The 25,725-nt window shown below is 41.4% G+C and overlaps 6 protein-coding genes across 9 annotated transcripts in view; 4 read left to right on the plus strand and 2 right to left on the minus strand.

Annotated features, from left to right (window-relative positions):
• The window catches only part of LOC115735585 (DNA repair protein REV1), an 870,695-nt gene that overhangs the window by 47,720 nt on the left and 797,250 nt on the right, over positions 1-25,725 (plus strand). The gene's annotated exons all lie outside the window — the stretch shown is intronic.
• Positions 814-9,276, plus strand: LOC115735607 (probable cinnamyl alcohol dehydrogenase). Of its 2 annotated transcripts, none has more exons than XM_048272945.1 (5): positions 814-1,056; positions 1,169-1,282; positions 1,377-1,604; positions 1,985-2,444; positions 9,160-9,276. In XM_048272945.1, the coding sequence occupies exons 1-5, from the start codon at positions 968-970 to the stop codon at positions 9,259-9,261; spliced, it is 993 nt and encodes a 330-aa protein (XP_048128902.1). In that variant the 5' UTR covers positions 814-967; the 3' UTR covers positions 9,262-9,276. The 2 variants fall into 2 exon arrangements, with proteins under 2 accessions (XP_048128902.1, XP_030522803.1); XM_030666943.2 differs by lacking the exon at positions 9,160-9,276 and adding an exon at positions 2,753-3,197 and having other exon boundaries at positions 821-1,056; positions 1,985-2,424.
• Positions 4,538-9,199, minus strand: LOC115735608 (protein unc-50 homolog). Of its 2 annotated transcripts, XM_030666945.2 has the most exons (10): positions 8,903-9,196; positions 7,706-7,773; positions 7,480-7,505; positions 6,984-7,074; positions 6,597-6,692; positions 5,770-5,838; positions 5,426-5,484; positions 5,210-5,332; positions 5,026-5,097; positions 4,538-4,918 (listed from the first exon to the last, which is right to left on the minus strand). In XM_030666945.2, exons 1-10 carry the CDS (start codon positions 8,990-8,992, stop codon positions 4,854-4,856), a joined length of 759 nt encoding a protein of 252 aa, XP_030522805.1. In that variant the 5' UTR covers positions 8,993-9,196; the 3' UTR covers positions 4,538-4,853. The 2 variants fall into 2 exon arrangements, with proteins under 2 accessions (XP_030522805.1, XP_048128919.1); XM_048272962.1 differs by lacking the exon at positions 6,597-6,692 and having other exon boundaries at positions 8,903-9,199.
• LOC115735609 (transcription factor MYB73-like) lies at positions 11,256-16,875 on the minus strand. Its single transcript, XM_030666947.2, has 2 exons — positions 16,871-16,875; positions 11,256-12,237 (listed from the first exon to the last, which is right to left on the minus strand). Exon 2 carries the CDS (start codon positions 12,179-12,181, stop codon positions 11,366-11,368), a length of 816 nt encoding a protein of 271 aa, XP_030522807.1. The 5' UTR covers positions 12,182-12,237; positions 16,871-16,875; the 3' UTR covers positions 11,256-11,365.
• Positions 19,631-21,965, plus strand: LOC115735611 (PRKR-interacting protein 1). Its single transcript, XM_030666950.2, has 2 exons — positions 19,631-20,125; positions 21,459-21,965. Exons 1-2 carry the CDS (start codon positions 19,871-19,873, stop codon positions 21,735-21,737), a joined length of 534 nt encoding a protein of 177 aa, XP_030522810.1. The 5' UTR covers positions 19,631-19,870; the 3' UTR covers positions 21,738-21,965.
• On the plus strand, positions 22,405-25,341 carry LOC115735610 (reticulon-like protein B11). The gene is made up of 6 exons (XM_030666949.2): positions 22,405-22,636; positions 22,826-23,006; positions 23,421-23,562; positions 23,668-23,734; positions 23,875-24,041; positions 25,013-25,341. The coding sequence occupies exons 1-5, from the start codon at positions 22,573-22,575 to the stop codon at positions 24,039-24,041; spliced, it is 621 nt and encodes a 206-aa protein (XP_030522809.1). The 5' UTR covers positions 22,405-22,572; the 3' UTR covers positions 25,013-25,341.

Below are 25,725 nucleotides of genomic sequence, written 5' to 3' on the forward strand. Positions count from 1 at the left end.
TGAATGATCATGTTAACTTAGTGAGAATATTAGCGTAATCGCGATTAGAATTTTTCATATAGGCAGCTTTAGTTCAACATGGAAATGCCGCATGACCCCGATTGGAATCCACCAAATAACAAAGAACATATATATATATATATATATATATATATATATATATATCCTCATGACCCCGGTTGGAATCCACCAAATAACAAAGAACATATATATATATATATATATATATTTCCGCATGACCCCGGTTGGAATCCACCAAATAACAAAGAACACACACAAACATATATATATATATATATATATATGTTTGTGTGTGTGTGTGTCTAAGTCGGCATGGTTGGTGCGTTGGATGAGAAAGCTCGGGCCATAAAATTAAGATTAGACACTTACGTCATTCGTTTATCGAAGAGATAGTGTACTTTTTATCCTTTTTTTAATCTCTAGGTTATTCTAAACTCATGATGGTTCAGAATAGGTTATGTCACCGACGAGTAGAGCATTTGATAGACTGCTCCATCACTTATCCGCATCTTCAAGATGAATAAAATCACTGTACCAAAGAGATTCCAAAGTTCAAGGGATTTATAATATGTCCCATGTTTATTTATATCTTTAATTTCTTTTTTTTAACTCAATGAGTATGAGCACAGAAAATTTGAATGGATTTGATACAGGTCTTGACACTTAACCCACCCCCTGGTTCACCTACCGCGCCCTAGTTAGGTATTGCTTGCTGACGTGTCACTTTTGGCCAAAGCCATCTCTCTCAGTTTTTTTTTTTTTTTACCTTGGTCCATTTCTGGTACCGCCTTTTTTGTCCATCTATATATGCATCACCATCCTTCATCAATCATCAATCTGTGATTCCTAGCCTGCAACTTTGCATTACAATCAACAGCAAGTGAACACCTCCGCTGAATCTCTCTCCAAGCATCAGCTTGAGAAAAAGCTTGAATCTTTGAGCAAAATGGGCAGTCTTGAAGAGGAGAAGACCACCACAGGTTGGGCCGCAAGAGACCCATCTGGCGTTCTTTCTCCTTACACTTACGACCTCAGGTAGATTCGAGAACTCGCCTTTTTTTAAGGGATTAACAGAGATGGTCAAGTCTCAAGTTTCGCAGTGTTTTAATGGTGTGGTCCTTCTGTTTCTGCTTTTGCTAAAATGCAGGAGCACAGGCCCAGAAGATGTTTACGTCAAAGTCTTGTTCTGTGGGATTTGCCACACAGACATTCACCAGGCCAAGAACGATCTTGGCATGTCCCACTACCCCATGGTTCCTGGGTATGTCTTTTCTTGCGTTGATGACTGATGTTTCCTCGTCTTGGTTTGTCCATTTTTAACCATTTCCCCCACTGCTTTGCTGATGTTTCTTCAGGCATGAGGTGGTGGGTGAGGTTCTGGAGGTGGGATCAGATGTGACCAAGTACAGAGTTGGTGACCGAGTTGGGGTTGGTATAGTGGTTGGGTGCTGCAGAAACTGTGGCCCTTGCAAATCGGACCTGGAGCAATACTGCAACAAGAAGATTTGGAATTACAACGACGTTTACACGGATGGCAAGCCCACTCAAGGTGGTTTTGCCGGTGAGATGGTGGTTGACCAAAAGTGAGCAATTGCCTGTAATTACTCTCTTGTTCTAGCTGGTTCCATGGTTGATTCTTTGGATTGCATTTAATTTGTCTTGGGTCAATGTTAATGCCACACAATATCTCATTCAACTTGACGAGCAACAAATCGAAAAAACGTGTCGGTCGTGTCAATTCCAATGCTTATGTGCTTCGAAACGGCATGAATTGATTTGATGGTGCATATAACTTTATTGACCTAGTTGGAGAACTTGAAGGTTCTGGGAATTAGTTAAGGGGAATGATCGCTTCAAAGACACATGGCAAGCTTAAGCCAACTTCTGCAACACTGCATTTACACCCATGAAAAATGAAATTGAGGGAAGATTGACTGGTCCAATTGGGCCCTTTCCCCTTCAGGTTTGTGGTGAAAATCCCAGACGGGTTGGAATTGGAGCAGGCAGCGCCGCTGCTGTGCGCCGGCGTGACCGTGTACAGCCCTCTGGTGCACTTCGGGCTCAAGCAAGGTGGGCTGAGAGGAGGGATATTGGGGCTTGGAGGGGTTGGTCACATGGGGGTGAAGATAGCCAAGGCCATGGGACACCATGTGACTGTGATAAGCTCTTCTGATAAGAAGAGAAAGGAGGCATTGGAGCACCTGGGCGCCGATGCTTACCTAGTGAGCTCTGATGAGAATGGAATGAAAGAGGCTGCCGATGCGCTCGACTACATTATCGATACCGTTCCCGTGGTTCACCCTCTCGAGCCTTACCTGGCCTTGTTGAAGCTCGATGGGAAGCTGATCTTGACGGGTGTCATCAACGCTCCTCTTCAATTTGTCAGTCCCATGGTTATGCTTGGTAAATTCTATGTCCTCTCTTTCTCTTTAACAGAGCGTTATAATGGATTAGTCGTCGATGCACAGATTATGTTGTCGTAGATATGAACAGCTTTACTATTTAGTCAAAACTATCTAGATCAATGATCTGTACTAGAACAATCTTATACGGCCTGTGTACCATATGAAAATCCGTTGTATTCTACTCCCAAATGGCTATTACATCGAGTTGTGATCACAGTCTGACGTTTTTTAGATGGCATTTCCGAACAAATGCAAAATCCTCTCTTGGATCGACAGTCTTTCAAGAAACGGTTTGTCCCCTCATTTGTGCCGTTTATGACATGCAGGGAGGAAGTCAATCACAGGGAGTTTCATAGGGAGCACCAAGGAAACAGAGGAGATGCTTGAGTTCTGCAAAGACAAGGGATTGACTTCCGAGATCGAGGTGGTCAAGATGGATTACATCAACAAGGCGCTAGAGAGGCTCGAGAAGAATGATGTCAGATACAGGTTCGTCGTGGACGTCGCGGGAAGCAAGCTCGATTAATACGGACGCTGAGCCCTGCATCTATTTTCCTCTTTTTGTTTCACACTTTTGCCACATTAGACGCGAAATCAGTGTGCTCATCTCTATATTTGAGCTCCTCATACCCTCTTGTCATGGTTTGCTGCCCTGAAAGTAATTGTTTCCTTCCGTCTTTGTAATGAGCTATGAACAACCTGGCTTCTTGTGTATCCGATGAAGGTGTCGGGGGATTTTATCACTTATGAATTGACTATTGGGATTTTGGACGCATGCTGAATTGGTGTTGATCTGTGTTCTCAAGAGAGGGTGGGTGAGGGTTCTCTTTTTGACAGAGACCCAACACCTAACTCGGATGAGTAAATGTGACACAATGCACTTGACAATTCCTGGTGGATCCGACCCTTTCGAATGGTCCTCACAAAAGGTCATTATCGCTTTCATGTGGTGTTCTTATGCCGAGTCCAGTAAACAATATGAGAACGAGACGTACTTTGTGTTATTCGCGGGGCTCTTCTTTCCCCCCTCTGGCCGACTGTTTCGCATCGTGCTAGGATGCTGTTCTACCTAAGGAGCGTCGAAAATGTCGATTGACCTGAGCCATGCCGATAGACCGATTGACCTGAGCCATGCATGGGGATCCGTAGGATCCAATGCTAATATCACGAAGATGTTTTGGAAAATATGGGGATTTATGAGCTGAGCTGAGTTTGTGTTCAATCAAGGAAACATTGTGGGTACTCCGGAGAGATGCAAATAATGGCGACCGATCATCTCAATCTTTCTGCGGTTCCCACAATGGCAAACCATTGTCCCGGTCGATCCCGGTTAGTAGGAGTGGGAGTACCCGAACTTCGTCTACGACCGACTCTTCAGACGCCGAGCAGAGGATTGGATGTATGAATGACTTCCACCCCACGGTTTTGCTAATGGCCGGGTCCACCCGCTGGGAAGCCTTCACCAACTCTCTGCCTCTCAAACGTCATCATCATCCTAGACCGAAAAAGATAATAATAACAATAAACACATCATCATCCTCCTCCACCACCGCCAAAACCCACGACTTTGATGAGGCACGCCCCCAAGACTTTATTGCTCTCCCTGATTGGAGTGGGAGGAGAAGATGATGTCAACTTCTACGTGCACATGACATCAGTGAAGTTTGAGTTGGATCACGGGGTATTGCGAATTCAAGGTCACATGCCCAACTGAAAGCGACCTTGGAAACTCCAAATGGGCCTGCCCGGTTCCGATACCCTTCAACAAAAGACACCATATCTTAAGACAGGCGTGCCTACTTCATGTAATGACAGACATCGCACCCTTCCCCATGGGAATAATCTTTGTGTTTTCGGGGATTGTCGTACGCATGTGAAATTGCCCCGTTTCTCTTCTCGTCCTCACCCCTCCACTGATTATTTTACTGATTCCTACTCAGAACATGCGAGTGAAAATTGCCACGTACCACATCTCGCCCTTGACGAGTGTTGTGATTCCTGCTCGGAAGGCCCAGCTGCTAATGCATGCATGCCTCAGGGAGTGCTTGCAATCGAAAACAATTGAAAGCAAATGGAATGCAAGCGCTTCAGAATATTTCTGGGGGCAAATGCAAAGAAAGCCTTATCTTTCATTACTGCAAGTTTCTATGTGCAACTCCTACTAACACGTGATAACCATAAGTCGGTTACAAAAATTAAAATCCAGCAACATGGAGGGGATGCGAGATTATGGAAGAGTAAATTAGCCGTGCATGGAAGGACAAGGGAATTTCGAAGAAAAGAAGCCTCAAAGAAAAACTATAGTGGCTTGTCTGGCATTGCAGTCCTGCATCCTTTCTATGAACCGAAACTACAATGGACAGGTACCCCATTGAAGATGTTGAACTACCCGCGCAACCAAAATATGGACCACCCGCCATGAACAATTCATAGTCTCTGACTAAAATACATGTTCATGAAATATCTGGACGGATTAAACCCGCTCAACATAACTGCAAAGCAGATAAAAGAAAGTATTCTAAGAGGCAAATAATTGACAAAGGCGCTTGAAAAGGAAGTCGTGAATAACTTACTAACAGGATTCATATCCACAACTTACAAATAGGACAAAGGACGATGACTGCACCAATTGGGTATAGGAAGAAAGTGGTCCTCTCCAAAAAGGGCAGCACTGCAGTGAAAGAGAGTTTATCACTATAGGAATCCATGGTCATTATTCAGCTCGCTACTTTATATATATATATAGAGAGAGAGAGAGAGAGAGAGAGAGAGAGAGAGATTACCATCATAACCTAAGAAGTTTAGATAATGGTAGTAACACGCTGCCACCATGAAAAGCAGATTTGACAGCAACACAGGAATAAAGCCATGAGCTACCAGGAGAGGTGATAAGAAATAGTGTATCACTGCCCCAACATATACAGCATCAGTTGTTGATGGACAACACGAAAATACTGATATTCAAAGATCGTGAGAACATGTAAGGACTTAGGGTATACCATATAGTAAAACGAACATAGGGAAGAAGGAGTTGCAGTGTACATCGAACGCATAGAGCCTTCAAGAATTAGAAAATATTAACATCTGTTAGTAGAAAAACCATCTGAGCTCTGATGCACATCAAATTAATCTAGACTCAAGCTAGTAAGTTGATGAATGAAAGTGTCTGCCATAATGCTAGCGCGATTATCATCTTCACGGAGTGCAGAATCATATAAATCAAATCTCAACATGATCAACATAAGGGCCGAAGTTGAAAGTTTCAAGAACTGAATATTTCAGCTGTCATGAAGAAATTGACACTGAACATCTAAACATAAGGGAAGATGAATTCAAGACTTGCCATTCGACGCGTTGTTCAACCACATGACTATTGGGAACCTCCTCCCGAAGATAGCTGTTCGTCAAGAACCTGCAAGAAAATCAAGGAACAAAAATGGATATTACCCTAATACAGCCCTAAATATTAACTCAAAACAAATTATTGGTAGATGTAATTTGTTTATTCTGCAAAACGGCTTTCATTGTTTCTTTATTTAACTTGCATGGAAGATGATAACAGGAAGTGATTGGGGATCAACCTCCACCAATAGAAAATCTGTCTCAGGTCCTTCCAGTAAGAAGCAAATTTCCCTTGTTCAGCTTGTAGTTAGAGGATAAATGTAGTTATTCTAGATAAGATACTGAGAACACCAGATTTTTTTTCTTCCAATCCAAATGCCAAAGAAATAAACTGATCGCTGGGCATCGGATTTAGAAACATTCCGTTGCGTCATCATGATAGGTTATTAAAGCTAATCATGAATAGTGGATCCAAAGGACCAAATCCAGGAGGAACATTGAAAGCAGGTACTGATAATATGAACAGCTAAGAAAATAAACACATAAGCAACTAATATCATGGTCAATAGATATGCCTCAACTTCTATTGGACCAAAGATGACTCCATAAATTTCGTACAGTAAAAAATAAAGCCTACTAAATAAATACTCAAGCACATTTCACAAAAACTGCAAGAAGGAAAATGAAAAGCACTTTTATTACACTGCTGGACAATTGCAGTTTCAGAATCTCTATAGAGACTATATAACTCTCCTTAAGGGTGGAAAGCCCCAAAGAAATTTAATGATTATAATTTGCAGCTAAGTTATAAAGGCAAGAGGCTCTTACCAACAAAAAGTAGACAAAATAGCTCCAGTCACCAAAAAATGGAAAAGTAACACCGAAATAATTACAAAAACGGCATGTGCAATGCTGTGGTCATACCTGAAATAAAGAACAGATGCAAACAAAAAAAAAAAGGGTGAGTGGAGAACTCTGTCTACAAAATACTTCCAAATGACATGTGCATATGTAATGACTCCAAGGCATGCAAGCTTATCATGAAAAAAAGCATCTCATGTAAAACTATCTATTGACTAGGAGCCAACAAAAGCTTTTACTTTTATTCTTCCCGTTCTTGCATGCTACACCATGAGTTATGTGTATCATAAACCAAGTAAATCGGTTCTGCCCAATTGACAAAAAGAAGCCAACGAAAACAGATATGCAACTTACGCGGCACAATAAGCTGATACTGTGACTACCAAAAGAAGGCTGCTGATCACCACAAATGCCGGATCATCACGTGCCCACTGGTTCTTAGTTTCTGATACAAGTAAAGGAAGCACAAAGTGACCTCTTGACCACATCAAACATTTGGTAGCTACTTTGACAGTACACCTTATAATAAAGTCAATCCCCAAACGCCTACGACAAAAAGCCAAACAAGAGGGGAGAAAGACAAGGGGAAGATACAACAATCTGAAAATCATCTCATTTACAACACAAAATTCTGCTCATGACATACTCAGCAGCTCTAGATTCTAAATTAGAAATTTAAGTTAGACTAGACATAATGCTAAACAGAGGAAGAAATGGTGAGAAAGTTTCCTGAACAAAGTACAAAATATTAAGCATATAGATTTAAGGAGCACAGAGTCTGAATAAACTAGATTGAAACTGAAATTACTGAAAACCAAGTGGATGGAAACTTGCAAATGTGAGGACTTACGCTTGTGATACTTTGTGTGCTGATATCTGCATCCATCATCCCATTGCGCATGCGAGACGTAAAACTAATCCAGTTAGTTCATTGTAACAATCTAACTCCAAATACCTCATCCTAACAACAAGATCAGCAATGTCTTATACAACCATGAGAAACACTGACAGAGAAGATGGAAAAAAAAAAAAGGCTTAATGAAAAGTAGAACATTGATGAAGATTCAAATACTTACACAACTTTTGGTGATGTACACAGATGAAGCATTTGCCAGAATGTATATTCGATGTCCATTTGTTGCCACTGCATAAAGCAGAGAAGCGGAATAATGAAAAAGAAGCGATAGCAACGCTCCAAAATAATATAAATTATCTCCACTAAATCATTGATCAGTGCAGTTACTACCATATTTCAAATCGTCAAAGATGAACAAATTTATGAGCCAGCGAGCAAAGCATCATAATGAATAATACAGATGGTATATGAGTAGGCCCATAACATGAAAACTGGGCTACAACAGAGGAATCGGCAATTGGGATCACACCCGACGCTGCCAGTCGTGGGTCATTCGGGATCCAGATCAATGAAGAGAGTAACCCACACATTTCGGAAGCAAACAACCGTCGGCCGTGTATCATATGCGCTGTTATTTTATTCATCAAGCTTATTCACAAAAAAATGAGAGGGCCCATTAGACTGTTGCTTGTAAATATACCACATGCAACATTCTGGACAAGCTATGTTATTGTGTCCCTCTCTTAATAACATACCACGGGTTCTAGGTAATTGGTACTAAACTTCTTGACCTAAAATAACTTGCAAGTGATCACTTGACAATTGCAACACCTATAAAGTGCTGTATGCCATACCGTAGCAGGGCAATTTGAGTTCAATAGGAGAAGAAATTGCCACAAGACAGTTCAATTGTCAAGCCTCGATGGCTAACAGGGACCATGTTCCCCATGGAACCTCAGCGTGCAACACTGAAGATTGATCAGCACACAAATCTCCCACTTAAACTTCTCACACACGGATCAAGCCATGATCAGATTATATCCAGACACACATAAAAAGAAAAAATTACAGAGAGTCCTTAAAACAGCTCAACATTTTCAGTGATGCAGTGACGTTGACAGATGCATCACTATCACTTTCTCCGTTCCCCAAAACCCAGCAGAAACGAGCTAATGAGCAATGTTAGCTAGACGGTGCAAATTTCCGAGACGTACACGAATCAAAATCTAATTAGTCGCTCAAATTTAGCGTATTTACTCGACATGATCGAACAAACACAGGGTAATTTGACTAGCATTCTATCGCCAGCGAAGAATGCGCAAAGCTACGACCGTAAGGGAGATCAGATCTACTGAGCTACTAGCTAAAAAATTTTCAAATCCAGAAAACGGGCGAGGGAGAGGGAGAAATTAGGGACCTTGACAATTCTGCGGAGGTACTGAGCGAACGTGTTGTTCGATCGAGAGGCGGAGGACGATGACCGTCCCTTGGATGCCGTCGGCAACATCTCTTTCTAAACCCTTCCTCTCCTCAATCTGTCTTTCTCTCTGACCCTCTCGATTCGCTTCGCAGAAGCTTCCCGATCGAAACTATGACAGAATCGAAGAAGCTCTCGCTCTCTCTGGCAGAGTCTGTGAACTCCCTCCGTTGCCACAGTCGATCGCTCGATGTCAGCTCTCTCTCTCTCTCTCTCTCTCTCTCCTCTCGCAAAATCCAAAGTCGAGCCTTGGGATTGGGCGGAGATGGAGCAACCGTTCCCAGGTCGGATCCGGTTGATGGGTAAACGAACTAGTTTTGATTGAGCCTTGGGATTAGCTGAACCGTGAAGCAGCCCAGTGTTCCTGGGCTTGAGTCAGTTGGGTCGTGTGGTCAAGGTCATCATCGTAATTTCAAGCAAAGAGTCGTCTTAGGGTGCGTTTGCTATCTTTTTGTTGTCGAGAACAATTTCTGTTCATAAATAATTTTTTCTATTTCTATTTTTGGAAGCAAAAAAAAATATTTTTTTTATTATTATTTCTGTTCTAAATGTATCCCTAGGCCACTGATATGTTCGGAAAAATAAAAGACCAATCCTGGCCAAACCTATCGATGGTTGAGGTGAAATTTACACTTCTGAACAAAACTAGTACGCCAACATCTACAATACGAAATTACTTTTGATTGTATGTTGGGTTAAGTATGATGTTGCCGCTATAATAGATCCGTTAATAAGCGAGCTTATACAAATTCCGAATATTACATATAAATATAGTTTACGCCATGCCTACTTTGTAAAGTACATATCACAACACATGGTATTCTTCGTTGTGAGGCTTGAAGTTTATATAAAATCATCTCGTATTCTATTTATTTCTTCTTTGAAATGGCGGCAATGCATTGGAATTTACTTGTATTGTACTTTGGGAAATGAGCAATTCAAATGCTTCGATATGAATTTTCAATCCATTTCGAGGCACACTAACATAATTGTAACTAAAGCTTATTAAGTAAAGTAGAATTCAAAAGTTCAATCTCTACTAACATATCGACATTGAGCGTGTTTGGAGCGACAGCTAATGATGTGCGTACTTTGACATGTTAAATAAAAATGGGAGGATAACTAGGATCTTCTCAATCCGAATCAAGTCATCTGGAGAGATTGGTGTACGTTAGAGCTCTACACGAGAAATAAGAGAGAGCTGGAATCATCAACCAATCTATATCTCGTGTCTCGTTGCAATCCAACGCCATGAGAGCAAGCTCCGTCGCAACTTGAAATCTTAAACATCAAACCACCTTAACAATTCTCCCGAGACAATAATCGTCCTCTTTGATCATTGGAGCGCATGCTCGCTCGCTCGCTCACCCGGATCTTAGTGAAAGAGATAAAGAATTTAGAGAGAAGATTTTGAGAGAAAATGCTTTCTATTATTCAAGTATTGGATGACATAAATGTTTAGAGAGAAGCTCTCAGGGAGAATCATACAAATGAGAGACAAGCTTTTGGGAGAGAATGCTCTCGAGCATTGGATGATACAAATTACAAATGAGAAGTGAGCTCACCTCTTCGTTTCATTACAACTTGATCCAATGACTTAGAATGCATCCCCCACCTAACAACTATCGAGAATTATAGAAGATGATATATTTACCGTATTGTCACCATCCGACAAATATCGAGAATTATAGATGAAAAGACGTTTACCGTATCACCCGTCTCTAAGAATATTATGAACGACTCGAATATGGCATATATAAGACATTTCTTGTATCGCCCGTCTCTAAGAATATTCTAGAGGATTCAAAAAAATCCTAGAGAACGAAGGCACGTGGAATTGGCACGTTGTCCTCTAATTGAATAATCTATCCGTATCCAAATCTCTCCTAAAGCCAAATAACGAAACAAAATATCACATACGCTGTTGAAGGAAAAAATAAAAATAAATAAATAAATAAAGAAGATAAAAAAACCAAATCCGACAATAAATGCGTCCCGAAACGGTCCATCCCAGATTTTCCAATTCAAGTCAGCCTATCTCTTTTTCCGTTGGTTGGCGCTCGGCTCACGCTACGCGCAAGACCCTAACCTACCCTAAGTTTCGTTGAGATTCTTATTTGTTCCGAGGTAACCTCGGCCTTTACCATCTAGATCTACAGTCAAAATATAGATCCGAAACAGGAAATACATATACATATGTATTTTTTTAAAAGATTAATGAAGGAAAAGATTAAAAGATTAAAAAATTAAAAAATAAATAAACTCTACAATCCACCATCATATCATAATTCTCGACCTCAACCTCGCTTATATTTCATGCACAGCCTTAAGGATAATTCGGTCTAATTAAATTTAAGCTCATAAAAAAAATTTCGTTTATTCCACCTCCCTGACTCAGACTCGTCAAACGGCGTCGTTTCGCGAGCCCTCATTGTCCCAGAGCCCAGAGACGCCTCTCTCCAGCTCCGTCATGTAGTTCCTCACTTCTGTCCTGATGATCGCCCGCATCGCCGTCGTGAACTCGGGCCCGAACCGCCTCGTCGTTCCTCCTCTATCTCTGCTCGACTCCTCCCGCCTCCCTCCCATCTCGCTCGACTCGCTGCCGGGAATCGACAGCGACAGGTGGGTCGAAGGGCCGTCCTCTTCCCCATCGTCCACGCCCCGCGACTCGCTCCGAGTGCGTACCAACACCGCCAAGCCGGCGACTGTCCTCGCCCCCATGGGCCGCAGCTGAGGATCGGATCCGGACGACGCGACCGGATCGCTCAGCTCGGAGCTCGGCGGGCTCCCCGGGCTCCTCCCGCGAGGCTTCTTCTCCTCCGGCCGCCGCGACGCGGATTCTCCGTCGGGGATCGCCGCGGAGAACTTGCGCTTGAGCGTGGAGTTCCAGTGGTTTTTGATCGCGTTGTCCGTGCGGCCGCTGAGTTGCCTGGCGATGGTTGCCCATCGGTTGCCGTGCTTGGCGTGCTCCCTGAGGATGAGATTGTCCTCCTCCTCCGTGAAGGGGCGGTGCTCCAGCCCCGGCGAGAGCTGGTTGCACCAACGGAGGCGGCATGACTTCCCGGACCTCCCGGGGATCGACTGGCTTATCAGGGACCAATTCCGAGCGCCGTGGTGCTGCACAAGCTCCCTCAGCAGATCGTCCTCGTCGGGGCTCCATGGGCCCTTGACCCTATCGGCATCTCGATGCGACGGTTCCGCCGCACTGTCCGATTCCATCGATTCTTTTCGAATCCAGGAATCGCCGTCGTTCTGCGAATCGACTCGACTCGGGACTGAAGCGCGAGAGGCGCAGAGAAGGAGAAGCGTGGGTTTATAAAGGAAGTCCAGTAGAGCCAGTTGCGTTGTAGCCTTTGTAGGGCTTCAACGTGCGACGGTTCGAACCGGCGTCACCCTGTAACCGGTGAGTCGACACACCAGCTGGATAACCACATAGGGCCGCCACGTGGACGCGAGAATAACGAAACGGAGAAAACGGACTAAAATCTCGCAGGAACAGAAAATATCGAAGTGGTTTCCTGAATTATCTATGGGGAGTCAGGACGGTTATGGAAGTTGAAGGGGGGGTAGGTGAAAAGGGTTAGAGTGGCGAAATCGTATCGCGAGAGATTGAGGAGATGGTGTTTAAGTGAGGGGGATTAGGATAAGTTTGACTGAGCCTACGTGGAAAGCAATATTCTCTTTTCTATTTCTTTTTTCTTTTTTAACTGGGCTCACATTTTAGCTAAGTTTATTAAAGTCGGGTGTCTCTAGAATGCTATTGCTCACTAAAGATTTTTACTCTCAATTTGGAAAACCCAAATTTCAAATAGCGACTTTTCATTACGGGAGACGTGCGGGAGAATAACGACATATTATTTCTCGCTTAGATGCACATTCGATGCCTTCGGAATATTTATCAACAGAATCCCATACGTAATCACTGGGGAGTACTTACTTTTCTTGAAATCGTCCACATTCATTGCCAAGAAAATCAGATTTCGTGTTTCTAGATTTTGCTGACCAGCGCCTCGTATTAAGAGTGTGCAACAGAATAGGGTTTACCCGGTCCGGGAACCGGTTCTCATTCAAACCGATCAGGGAACCGATTCTAGACTTCGGGAACCGGTTGGAATCGGGCCGGTTCTAGGTTCCAAGTACCTAAGAAACAGACCGATTTTGGAACCGATTTTTAGCTACCGTTAACAAAAAAAATCCTAATCTCGCTCACCTCACCTTCTTTATTTTTTTGTGGATTATAATTTCTATTGCTCGTATTAAGAATTGTTGCTTTTGGTGGATAGCGAGTTTTATCATGCATCTTTAACTTTAAATCGTTTCATTGTTATTCATGTTGTTTGGCTAAAAAAAATAAAATAAATGAAAAACAAGTTCTCGGGTAGAAAACAGACCGAAGAAACATGATAGGTTCAAAACAGGTTCTAAGACAAACATGATAGGTTTCAAATTTAAAAAATTTAGAACCTATTAGAACAAAGTCGGTTTTAGGGTCTAGATCAAGAGCCTACTCACCCCTACCTTGTATATAATGTGAATGCATTAATTTTTCTTGTCGTTTGTGTAATTAATATTTTGAAAATCGAATTATTACATATTAACATTGTTTCGGCCACATTGCTTGACAAGTCCAACTTTCGAAAATTTTAACAAAAGGTCTTGTAAATGACTACCGATGTCGTTAAATATGCTCTAAAAAAAATAGCTTCAAATCTTGAAAATCGTCCCAAATTTCGACCGATAAGACATCAATGAAACAATTCACTTATATATTAACCATTGTAATACTTTATTAAGTAGCACTTCAATAAATAAGCACGAGTTAATATATCCTTTAAATAAAAGGTTAATGTCAAGAAAAAATCTCAAATGGGTACAATTGTGATAAATTTATATCAAAAATTTCAAACCGATACATTTTTGATATATTTACCCCAAACTAACTTTTGGACCACAAAAACCCCAAACTTAGTACACTTGTGATAAATTTACCCTAAAATGATATACATGTAACAAATTTACCATCCGTTAGTTTCCGTAAAATTGAGTTAGTACCACGAAAAACTCTAAATTGGTACATTTGTGAAAAACGAAAATTAGAAACTCAAAAATGATACGCCCATCAATTGCTGCGTGTTATCTCAAAAATCGATACATTTCTGATAAATTTACCCCAAACTAACTTTTGGACCACAAAAAACCCCAGTTTAGTACACTTGTGATAAATTTATCCTAAAATGATATACATGTAACAAATTTACCATCCGTTAGTTTCCGTAAAATTGAGTTAGTACCACGAAAAACTCTAAATTGATACATTTGTGAAAAACGAAAATTAAAAACTCAAAAATGATACGCTTATCAACTGCTGCATGTTATCTAATGAAAAATTCAAAGGAAACTAATGGATGATAAATTTGTCACATGTATATTAATTTGGAATAAATTTATCGCAAATATATCAATTTGAAATTTTTCGCGGTACTAATCCTTAAATAAATTTACTTTTTATTTTTATTTTTATTTTTTGTCAATGAAGACGTTGAAGAGACGAAGGCAGTTTTGAGGCGCACGGAAGGGATGACGTGGAGAAAAGGACAAGGGATGGGAGTTGGGGGAAAACGACAAAAACGGTCGCGGGAATTGGAGGAAGCATGATTGCGGGGAGGAGCAGTCCGTCCAGGCTGGCGGCGATCTGACCCCCACGCGACCCCCTCTCCCCAACGGCACGAGCTAATCTTTCAACGACTTTTCGATTTTAACTTATTGACTTTTCAGAATCACTCTGCGCGAAAACCGTGCGAGACTTTTCAAAACTGCCAAACAGAAATTCAAAAGAGCGGGTCGATTCAATTGGATGATTGAATGAATGAAAGTGCTGAATAAAGAGACATTTTAGGTTTTGATCCGGCTAATTCTTAGCGCATGATTTTCTTGTAACGACTCCATTTCGATATAATTAGACTAATGGTGTTTCGTTCGCGTAAATGGAGATCGCACAATAAAGCAAAAGGACGAATTATTATGAAAAAAATTGGTCATAGGTATCGGAAGATTATGTTGTATAATTCGACACGATCTTTATAAGTAATGAATAGTTGAGTGACTCTTAAATGAGTATTGACTCGTTCGATCATCTCTTTTTGAATTATCACGACAAATTGATATGGCTATTTCCGATTAGATTTTTTTTTTACTTTTGTTTCTCTTCCTCATCTCCATGCGATGAGGTTAATTCGTAACGAATTTGAATGAACATCTAATACTAATACCTCGTATCGGGGGTGGCACGAGGTTTATTTCCTTGTTTGTAAAAGGCACGCGATATCGGCATCAAAGCTAACCATGGAAAGTAGATTACAAAATGTAATTACGAAATTGATAAGAACTGGAAAGGCAAAAACAAAAAAGAGAAAAAAAGAAGGAAAAAAAAAAAAGGTGATGGATTTGCCAGCCACCACAGAATGCCGACTATGGGTTTCTTGTGGGGAGTTTGGAGCTCCGTTCACACGCAACCGTTCGGGTCAAAGTCAAACGGCACTACCACTATCAAAGCGTGTGACGCTTCAATTTGACCAGTCGGGGTGGTTTTCGTGTTTGGCTTCTCTCTGTCTGTGGACCCCACCCTGTCAACCTAGAACCGGATGGGCCCATGAGCCGAAATCACTTCGGTTCGGGTCGTTATTACAGGCCTAACACCGACCGGAAAAACCCGACCATTTACCTTTCGTCAAAGAACTCCAACTTCAACACTTATCCCAATTTTACTTTTTTTCTCATAAAAAAAAATTCTAATTTTGGACACAGTTTCAATTCTATTTTAATTTTTTTATCCAATAAAAAATCCCTCCACTTTAGGTCAATTCCTAATTTTATCCCAAACTTTTTTTTTGTCTCGTAAAAAACCTTCAACTAATTTAAGTCGAGTACCAATTCTACCTTAAACTTTTTTTTTATATCATAAAAGATCCCAGCTTTATGTCCAAATTCAATTTTACTCTAGTTTTTTTTTATCTCATAAACGAACACCAACTTTCACATGAGTCCTAAATCCTCCTCCACTATCCCTCCATTAAGATCGCGTTCGGTGATTTTGTGCTCGGTTCTATTTCTTGTACTTGGGAATGTTCCATCTCTTTCGATTAGAGAGCTCGTGTTACGGGCCGATTACTTGAGATCGAACCATGCAACAACTTAGGCTATCTTGAATCGTTGGAGTGCCTAAGTTAAGTGATCGAACCATGTGGTGACCGAGAATTCCTTGGATCGTTGGAACGTGTAAATTAAATGATCGCTTGCTTGCTCGTTCGATCGGATCGTATAGAGAGAGAGTGTTTAGGGAGATAATGCTTTTGTATTAATCGGCTGTTGGATGATACAAATAGGGGAGAGAGCTCCCTAATTATACAAAAAGCCTCTCAATGACCACGGTCTCATTTATATCATTTTTTTTTTTGTAGAAAAAAATCTTCAACTTTAGGTCCAGTCTTCTACCAAAATTTTTTTCTTATCTCATAATAAACATCCAACTTTAGAATTATGAATTTTTTGATAATTTTCCCACCATATCAATGCTCAAACACTCTGCTTCAATTGGCCAAAGTTGGAGGTTGTTTGGTAATACTAGGAATATATATTGTAAATGAGGGGATAAGAAAGAAATCATGCGGGATCTGACGGACCAAATATAATAGGAGCCCAAGTGTGGTTAATGATGCGAATGTCTTTCCCTAGGCAGTGCACATGTGCCTGGCTTCTTCATAAATTGTTAAAATATGTCAGAATCTTCAGATTAAATTCGACTATAGATCACACATTAGCTTCTTGGAAATCCAAACAAAACCGGATTATTCAGAACACGTTTGCCCCCCTCAAAGCGGTCCAACAACTCCATCGCCGAGCGATAATCACCGTCTCTTCTTCGATGAGGTCACAAGGAGTCAACTCGCGAGGGAAACCTTGGCTAACGATTGTCCCTCGAGTGTTTACTACATTGTGCGAAGGGATTTCCTGATTTCGAACTCCCCGACAGTGCTCGGCGACAAGCTCGGTGACAAGCTTGAATCATCGCATTTCTAGCCGCGAGACCTACTATTAAACCCTTTAAACGAGTCGGATTTGAATTTGGTCGAAATTGATACTGACCCAAAATTGATTCATTTTCCATACAATACAAATATAGTGATGTACACCCAAATCACACCCGACGGATATTGTTAAAACACTTTCATATTTAATTCGATCTAGGAAAACCGATACTCAAATTGAGGTGAGAGTATAGAGTGAGTGTGCGCGAAATCAAGTAAATGTGAAAAAGAATGAAGAGAGAGTCATAAAAATAAGTTGGCTCTAAGTAAGTCGTAAACACATACACCCACGCTATGTATAAAAATATTTACTGAATATAACTAAATCACATATGAGTTAAGAAATGAGCCGATGACAAAGAAATTTATGACAAAGAGAACGATTCATTCGATCACGGCGAGGGGATTTTAATATGCAGTGAGATTTGCGCTACCTAAAATTCTCGCTGGCTTGGGGTTCCAAGGCACATGCCCTCCTTTGCCACACTGCCTCGGTCACCGGAAATCCTCAATCCTGTGATTTCATCAGCAATTTTGGATCTCTTACCTCTTTCCCTCTTTTCGGTCGACGAGAGAGTAAATGAAATTACCGAAGCAGCTCTACGATGAACAGCTCGATGCATGGATAAATGGGCAACGATACCGTATCTACGTTGGGAAATGATGCGATTCGCACGTGCTTGGCGATTCGCACGTGCGCTCTAGATCGTATTTACAGAAGGGAATGGAGCGTCACCTTATTCCCCCGATGATCATCCACATTCCGTACTCTAAGGAAGCATCTCGACCCTTGACCACCGCCTGTAGATTGGCGTTGACCATGGGATGGATCTTCGGTTTTAAGTGTAGGAACCATTGCTTTGGAAACAACAAGGGCGAGAGCTCATGGCTAAGTTCGAGAGCGTTGGGTCGACTCTTATGATGTTAAAACTGCACTCACGAGTTTAATCCGCAGATAAAATTATTCCTATGTGATAAATGAACCGGCTAACAATTATAAAAGCTACCTAACTTCCGTTGAGATTAAGCACGACTTGTTGTTCTTTTGAGAGATTTTAGTCCAGAGCTTATTGACATGGTCAGAAGAAATACATCGACCCGAAAGGTTTCTATGCACGAAGGACCGTGATATTTCAAGAGAGAGAGAGCAAATGAGTCTCCTAGGATTTTCTTAAGTATTCTAGAATGACCATAAGGACGGATAATAAAGGGAATTATGCATTCTTGTAATAAATGCGGGTAGATGGTAGATAGGAAGATGAATTCTCCACCGTTAGATCGAGGAGAAATCTACAGTTGTTATCGAAAAGTCTTTGTATATATATAGGATCTTCTCCTCCTCATTTGGATCATCTCATAAGTAAATACAAACAAGAACTTTTAAAAAAATGTTCAAGTCTTTGTCACAATCGACAAGTGGCGGGCTTGATGGGTAACAATATCATTGAAAACCCCATACATGATTGTTGAGTGGAGATATTTGCGCAAATATAATTATTTTTATAAGTGTTGCTTGATAATAGTTAACCGTTGCTGGGTAATTGTCTGTCTTTATTGCCGTTATTTTCGGATATTGTAACTTCTTGGAGATAAGTGTTCTTGTAATTGTAAATAGAATTGAAAAGTTATTTGTCTTGGAAATGGAATTGGGAAGTTATCTTTTCAAATTTAACAACCACTTTTAAAAAAAAAAAATATATATCTTTATATTTACTTTTCTGCAATTTAAATGGCAACCATGGTTACCTTTCGTACTTTAAAATTTCTTGTCATTTACTTATTTCCCAAAATCAATAGAAGACTCTTCACAACTTTTGTTGATTAACTCGTCCATTCATCTACACTTCGAAAGATATGTAACCCATACTTTCCGGCACAACATGTTCAAATTTGCGTCGTGCCATACTATCACTGAGTATTAGAGAACTAAAACCCTAAGATGGGGCCAAACATCATGAGAGGTCTTTCTTGTAGTCTTATGAGCATGATTCATCTGTTGAGATACATACATGCGGTAGTTGAGATTTATCGATTTATCAAGCGGACCAGAGAATCATCTTCTTGAAGGCCGACATAGGTTAAATAGGGATGATCCATCTCGTCGCTATTTGGCAAGACGAGCCGGTTTTGTCGGCTCATTCTAAGTATGTATTCATTGACTTTCCATCACAAATTCAAAAATATAATCGAGATCTTTTACGCGATTACCTACTATATTAAACAGGTCGAGTAATCGTATCCTCTCAAAAGCTTTCGGATGTTTTATTTAGTTATTAATCGCTTGATCTCTTCATACATGCAACTCGAGGTTCGAGAAAAAAGATTAAATTTTCTCTAGACTTTCAAAATCGAGCGATAAAAGGAACTTCGACCTTAATTGCGTTGCTTTGCACAGAGGCATTTTTTTAAAATGGAGCTAAATAAATAATAAATATGCTAGTAAGCATGTATCAGAATTTTGATCATCACTAAGTTAAATTTTGCAATTGCATCCCTAATGGGCACCCCACGAGGTACCAACAAGGCCCAATCACTCGAAGAAGAAGCAGTCGTGCACGAAGGGCCCAAAATGGAGGGAAAAAGAAGATGATCACCGAATTCGAATCCACCATCATCGCTCCTCAGCGACGTGTCTCCGATTTCAATACCACTTCAGTCGTCTGATCGAATCGAATCGAATCGCATTTCGTTCTTCATCAACCTTCGGATCGAACCTTCGGATCGAACCATCCAGAGTTCTGCAGCTGGATTTTCTTACTGCCGGCGGAAAAATTGGGGGGGCAACCCTAAATTGGACCCTCGGGGATTAGGGCTTTCTGTACACATGTCGACGGGCAAACCCAGAGATGGAGACCTGCAGCTGGTGGCAGCGGCGGCGGAGAAGCCGAAGTCGGAGCTCCCGCCGAGGCCTCCGGCTGGCGGCGGCTCGACCGCACTCGTGGAGTATGCGGCGCCGCTGCTCCAGGAGGAAGAGGAGGATTTGGAGGTTAAGCTGAGGAGGATCATAGAGAATGTTCCGGTCCGTGTTAGTAACACCTCCGGTAGTTCTGCTGGTTCAGGGTCCGGGGATTTTCATCAGGTCAGTTTCCGAGGTTCTAAATTTTGGGTTTTTCATTTAAGTTATCCGTGCTAGTGAACCCTTGGGTGCGGTTGCTTCGGTATCACAGCATAGAGAAGGGGCGAGTTTGTCATGAATACAATGTTTGAATACTCTTTGGTGTTGAGGTAATCTTAGAATCAGATTGGCGGAGAGACCTTGGTGTGGTTGCTTCTGTATTGCCCCCTAATAAGGGGTGAGTTTGTCACGAATACGGTGGTTTGATGAAATCTGCTGGTCACTTCGAGCACAAAAGGAGTGAAAGTTGTTTGAATAATCTGTGGTGTTGAGGTAATCTGAGATTTAGGTGGGTAGTGGACACTTGATGTTGTGGTTGCGTCCAGTGTGTGCGGTGCTTCTTGATCTTAGCTGGAACTTTTCAGAAGTAAGACCATAGTGGTGGATGTAGATTTGAGGTCATGGCTATGATTTGCAAATTACATTTCTTTGGATATCTGAATTCTTATCAGAGCGAAAAAGAGACCTTGATTTGGCCTCTTAGAAACTGTTTGCGTAGCGTGTTGCTGTTGTAGGCTTTACTTGCAATCCCTAATCTGTTTCTAGTCCTGCCTTCGATCTTCTATCCTTCCCTTTTATAATTGCAATGTATATACTTCTGTTTCATTATTTTGATTCATTCTGCATCTAGATGTTCAATTCCCGTTAGTGTGATTAGCACTAGCCTGCCTAACTTCACAAATTCGTGTAATGTACTCATCTAGTGATCTAACCTCCCCATTATTACCAATTTGGACGAAGTGCACCTGATATGGTTTTGACTATGCCGAGAGGGAGGAGCTCATCTTTATTGTTTGTGGTATATCTATCTGGTCAAATAGACAAAGTTTATGGTATAAGTTTTCATTGAAGTCATTGGAATATTATCGAAAGTGAGTTGAAAGGGAAGTGTGATACTTTGTCAAGTTAGAAATACAGGCTTAGTTGATAGGGTATCACATAAACATAAGCTGTCCCTTATGGTCAGTGAATCAAGAATATGATATGGATAGATGTCTTCTTTTATTGCATTTAGTATTCTGAACTTTTACTGGAATGAGATATCTACGGTACTCATTATTGACACTGACACTATTGATGAGGCACACTTCTTTGTTTTGTGGATATTGTTAGCTGTTCTGCCATGTTTTGTTTAGATAAACTCATCTTAACTGTTATGATATTGCAATTCAATTGAAAGGTTTTCTCTTGCATTTCATTTAATAGGAATAGATGTTTTCCTTGTTTCATTGGTATTACGTTACTTGGTATATTATCTGAGTTGTTACTTACTATTTGCAAATTATGCTTGCAACAGTATCGGCAGATGAGACGGAAGGAACAAGACCGGCTAGTGAGAATGGACGTTGATTACCAGAAAAGGAAAGAAATGGCCGAATTCATGATGAGAAGGGAAGAGAGATTGAAAGCAGCGGAGGAACGTACAGCAAAGAAGCGTTTGAAGCGCCAAAAGAAGAAGCAAAGGAAGAAGGAGAAGAAGATAAAACCTAGCTCGGGCGGAGGAGAGCATTCAAAGGGGGAGTCCACTGACGATGAGGAAGGAGATTCCGACAATGGCGAGGAAGCAGCAAGCTGATCAAGCCCGTTCTTTTTAATTTTTGTAGTGTTAAAGGTTGCTTTGTTGTAGGAAATTTCATTTCCCTCAGCGCAGCTCGTCGTCCCGTCCAACCTTATGCCTGCCTAAAAGGCTGTAATCGGATGTTGGAGGGCCTACATTGCCAAGAATGTACTGAAAATTGCGACATTTATAGGATGTTGATTCAGTGAAAAGAAAGAGGTGGAGTTTCCATCTCACTACATGTTGTTGGGCAGTCTTACAGTGCAGAGGTTGCTTTCACTGGTGGTCAGTGGCCATGGCTTGTGGTTGTTACTAGTAGTCAGTGATGGAGCCATTCGTGGCAGACGTGACTGAACTATTCCAACCGTATAGCCCCTCTTCTATTTCTTTGATGGACAGACCCTTGAGGAAGAAATCCTTTCTGTTCCGATTTGGCTTCTTAATAAAGGCGAATGGTACTCGCGGCGCGGCGCGCATACAAATCGGAATATCCAAAACATTTGAACGCAAAGGAACTGCATGGCCATTTATGGTACGCCAATTAACTAGGAGTCGTAGATGGAATTAGCGGGGCAGGCATGTACCGAAACTCAATGTTCGTGAACTTCCTAGTTTCATGAGTCCTAATTTCAGGGACGAAATTGACAAAGAAAACAAAAAGCTGGGGCCAATTGTGGAACTTTCGGGAGCCCATTTCCCTATCAGAAAGTAGAAACTGCCTTTTCTCGGCCGCTGCCTTTTCGTATTCTCTTTCCCTCCTTCATCCTCCCGATCTAACCACTCCCCGATCACTTCTCGCCGTTCGCGTCTCGTCGCGTCTGATCGGCGAAGGAGATCGTGAGACGGATACGCCATGGGAGCTTGGACTCCTCCACCTCATCGCGTCGACGTCCATCGAGCTCTCGGCGGTGGCTCAGGTAACGCTTCTCTCGTCTTTTATCAACGTCGTTCGTTTCGTACATTCCGCTGTAGGTAGACATCGATCGTATCTCATTGGTTTATCCAGCAGTAGGACTAGTCTTTTGCTTGTTTCGCCATCTTCGACGTGATCACTGATCTGTGGGACTGTTCGATCGATTCACTGATCCTGTGTTGTGTCGTGCTAGTTGCTGATTTGCTTCTGTGGAGAAGATGGGTTGCCGGGGTTGCGTTCCTACTCTCTTCGACGGTGATGTGGTTCCTGTTCGAGAGAGGCGGTTACAATCTGTTGTCCTTTGCCGCGAACACTCTGTTCCTTCTCGTTCTTATACTCTTCCTTTGGGCCAAATCTGCTGCCCTCTTTAATCGGTACCTCCCGTTTCCATTCTCTCACGTCGTGTTTGATGTCTCTTTGAATTATGGCTATGCTTATTTCCATAGAGATGTCGTAGGGTTGGCTTTGTTACAAAGGGGGGAATAATGGCTTAGGTGAGAGCAAAGAGAATCCACTTATTCTGAAATGGCAACTTTTGGATGATTAATGGAGAAAACTGGACTACCATTTTTTTAACAGGGGGAGAAAAATGTTAGGTTTTCTGTAGATGTATTTTAATCTCAAACTTGTGAACAATATATTGAACTTGGAGTGCCGAGGCTTGATTGTCATGGAAATCCAGGATGTGATCAGGGAAAATTCATTTTCTTCATTCCAGAGTTGCGCATTACAGTCTCATGAAATCTACTTTTTATCTTAGTTATATTTGATTGCGTGCAAATGTCCAGACCAATGCCTCCTCTCCCTGACCTAGAGATTTCTGAGGATTCTGTGGCCAAAGCTGCGGACGTTGTGGCAGAATGGATCAACCATGGTTTATCCATTGCACGTGAGATAACAGTCAATCAAAACTTGAAACTCTTCCTTCAGGTTTGGGAAAGTTTAATGAACGTATTTCATGTACTCTCCTGAGTTCCTGTACTCCTCCCTCTTTTTGGAAAGGGCTTATTAGTTTCCTGTTACATGTCTAATCAGGTTGCCTGTGGCTTGTGGGCGATTTCATACATCGGCACTCTCAACTTTCTTACACTTGTTTATATTGGTGAGATCTGCACACCCAGTGCTTTTGTTTCCTTTTGCCTCATTGTTGTTATTGCTTCATAATCGCGAGATGATTTGTTATACTGCTTCATAATCGCGGGATGATTTGTTATATTTGTTTTCATCTTATGCTACCTGCAGGGATCGTTCTTGCCTTAACTGTTCCTTTTGCGTACGACAAGTATCAGGACCACATCAATGATAAACTCTGCGTAACACACGGAATTCTACAAAAGCAATGTAAAAGATTTGAACGCCTCTTGAAGAAGATTCCATTGCCTCCTAACAAACAAAAGAAGATCGAATAGGCAAGTACAATTTCTCCTTTGTATCCTTTGTCTGAGAGCCTGTGCTAGACAAATGAGACTGTTCTGAATACTCAATGAGGAGTTGATATTGCATAGTTCAAGTTCAAAACTGTATGCATTACCAATTTCCATCTCATCCATATCTACTTATGATCACTTTGAAATGCTTTCTGAGTGCTCCTGAATCAAGCTTATCATACAGAATGATCAATTGTCGCATTTCCATGCGTGTATATCTTACGATTGTCAAATGGAAGTTCTCCGTGGCTTCTGGTGCGAGCATCACAAAGTAGGTCGTGGAATTTTAGACCCTCGGATATATCCATATCTAGAAGCTGACTTTGGCAAAGCTATCGTAAACATTCAAAATTAAAGTAATTAGGATCTTTCCAGGTTGAAATTTGAAAACTGACAAGCCTATCCATCGTACTGATTGGACGTGCAAAGTGCCTAATAGTCTTTGTGTCGTAAGTGTTTTGTGAAGGTAGGATGTTATCATGTCATTGTCTTAGTTATTTTGATACTTGAGGACGTCATTCGATTTTTTAGTGTTAGAGCTGGCTGAATAGAGGACTTACAAGGAGAAAAGATCTTTAGCTGTGATATCAACACTCACTAGGAGTAACTCTACTATGGTGCATTTGCTTCGAAGGATTGGCGCTGGTTGGATTAACAATTGATGTTGGATGTGAGTCAAATATGTAAAGATTATAAGTTCTATCCTTATTCAATTGACGTATGACTCCATGATAGATTTCAGGAAGTGCTTTGGTTGGAATATACCAATTAGAGACGACACTCTTTTTTCCTGAATGCATAATATTGACGACACTCTTTTTTCCTGAATGCATGTCACTAGCTAGGAGTTCAATGTCACGATTCCTTTATTTTTATGACACCGTAAAACCATCGTCATGAGCTTTTGAATCTTTTCTCCCGTTGGAATCTTATCATATTTTTTCCCTCTCCAGATTCCTGCTTGATGATTTTCCTAAACAGCACCTGCATTGGTTTGACTGCGCTCAAGGAGCTTGAAAGATGTGATTAGAGACGTGGAAATGGTTTCTTGGCATGTGACATCATCTTTTGGGTTCGCTGGTTTCTTGATGGGTTTGAGGTTGACCATATACTGGCAATACGATGCCAGACGTCAGGCCCGTTGGCCTCTGCGTTTTGGCGAGCATTGTGTTTGAAATATCAAAAGTCCTCTGTAAATTTGGTGTGAGATGTATTTTCAGTCGTGGCGTTCAGAATGTACTTTTTCTTTTCCGTTACAAGAGAGATTGCAACTGCTTACACAAAACAAAGCTCAAGTAAAAGTCGTCTAGAATATGTAACAACTAGATTATGAGCTAACAATAACACGACCAAGTCAACGGGATGGAAATCGTACGCGTTGCTCCGGAGTCTGAGTTGTGGCTCGCTCGGATAGAAAATCAGCACAAAATTTGCTTCTCGGTAGAGGTGGTGAAGTCGACAATACCAAACCGGTCTGGCAATCTTCCATAAGATGGAGGAGGGGACGAGAAGCAGTACAGCATGTTGAAGTAGCATCAAACTCGAACCACTCATCGAAAACCCGTGTCCCATGCAAGAGAACGACAGTCAATTCTGCGACAATGTGGTTACACCACTACCAAATTACCTCGGGAGTCTCCGAGTAACCTTCCCAACGACAATAGGC

Source organism: Rhodamnia argentea, chromosome 11, assembly GCF_020921035.1.
Source record: "Rhodamnia argentea isolate NSW1041297 chromosome 11, ASM2092103v1, whole genome shotgun sequence".
NCBI lineage: Eukaryota > Viridiplantae > Streptophyta > Magnoliopsida > Myrtales > Myrtaceae > Rhodamnia > Rhodamnia argentea.

Excerpts from the sequence above, each read along its gene's own strand:
- LOC115735607 (XM_030666943.2), top strand. The coding sequence starts at position 968 with ATGGGCAGTCTTGAAGAGGAGAAGACCACCACAGGTTGGGCCGCAAGA. Across the intron at positions 1,057-1,168 it reads CCTTACACTTACGACCTCAG|GAGCACAGGCCCAGAAGATG; the intron begins GTAGATTCGAGA and ends GCTAAAATGCAG. Across the intron at positions 1,605-1,984 it reads GAGATGGTGGTTGACCAAAA|GTTTGTGGTGAAAATCCCAG; the intron begins GTGAGCAATTGC and ends TTTCCCCTTCAG.
- LOC115735608 (XM_030666945.2), bottom strand. The coding sequence starts at position 8,992 with ATGTTGCCGACGGCATCCAAGGGACGGTCATCGTCCTCCGCCTCTCGA. Across the intron at positions 7,075-7,479 it reads GCACACAAAGTATCACAAGC|AAACTAAGAACCAGTGGGCA; the intron begins GTAAGTCCTCAC and ends TACTTGTATCAG. Across the intron at positions 5,098-5,209 it reads AAACTTCTTAGGTTATGATG|TGCTGCCCTTTTTGGAGAGG; the intron begins GTAATCTCTCTC and ends CTTTCACTGCAG.
- LOC115735609 (XM_030666947.2), bottom strand. The coding sequence starts at position 12,181 with ATGGAATCGGACAGTGCGGCGGAACCGTCGCATCGAGATGCCGATAGG.
- LOC115735611 (XM_030666950.2), top strand. The coding sequence starts at position 19,871 with ATGTCGACGGGCAAACCCAGAGATGGAGACCTGCAGCTGGTGGCAGCG. Across the intron at positions 20,126-21,458 it reads GGTCCGGGGATTTTCATCAG|TATCGGCAGATGAGACGGAA; the intron begins GTCAGTTTCCGA and ends TGCTTGCAACAG.
- LOC115735610 (XM_030666949.2), top strand. The coding sequence starts at position 22,573 with ATGGGAGCTTGGACTCCTCCACCTCATCGCGTCGACGTCCATCGAGCT. Across the intron at positions 23,007-23,420 it reads TCTGCTGCCCTCTTTAATCG|ACCAATGCCTCCTCTCCCTG; the intron begins GTACCTCCCGTT and ends GCAAATGTCCAG. Across the intron at positions 23,735-23,874 it reads TCTTACACTTGTTTATATTG|GGATCGTTCTTGCCTTAACT; the intron begins GTGAGATCTGCA and ends TGCTACCTGCAG.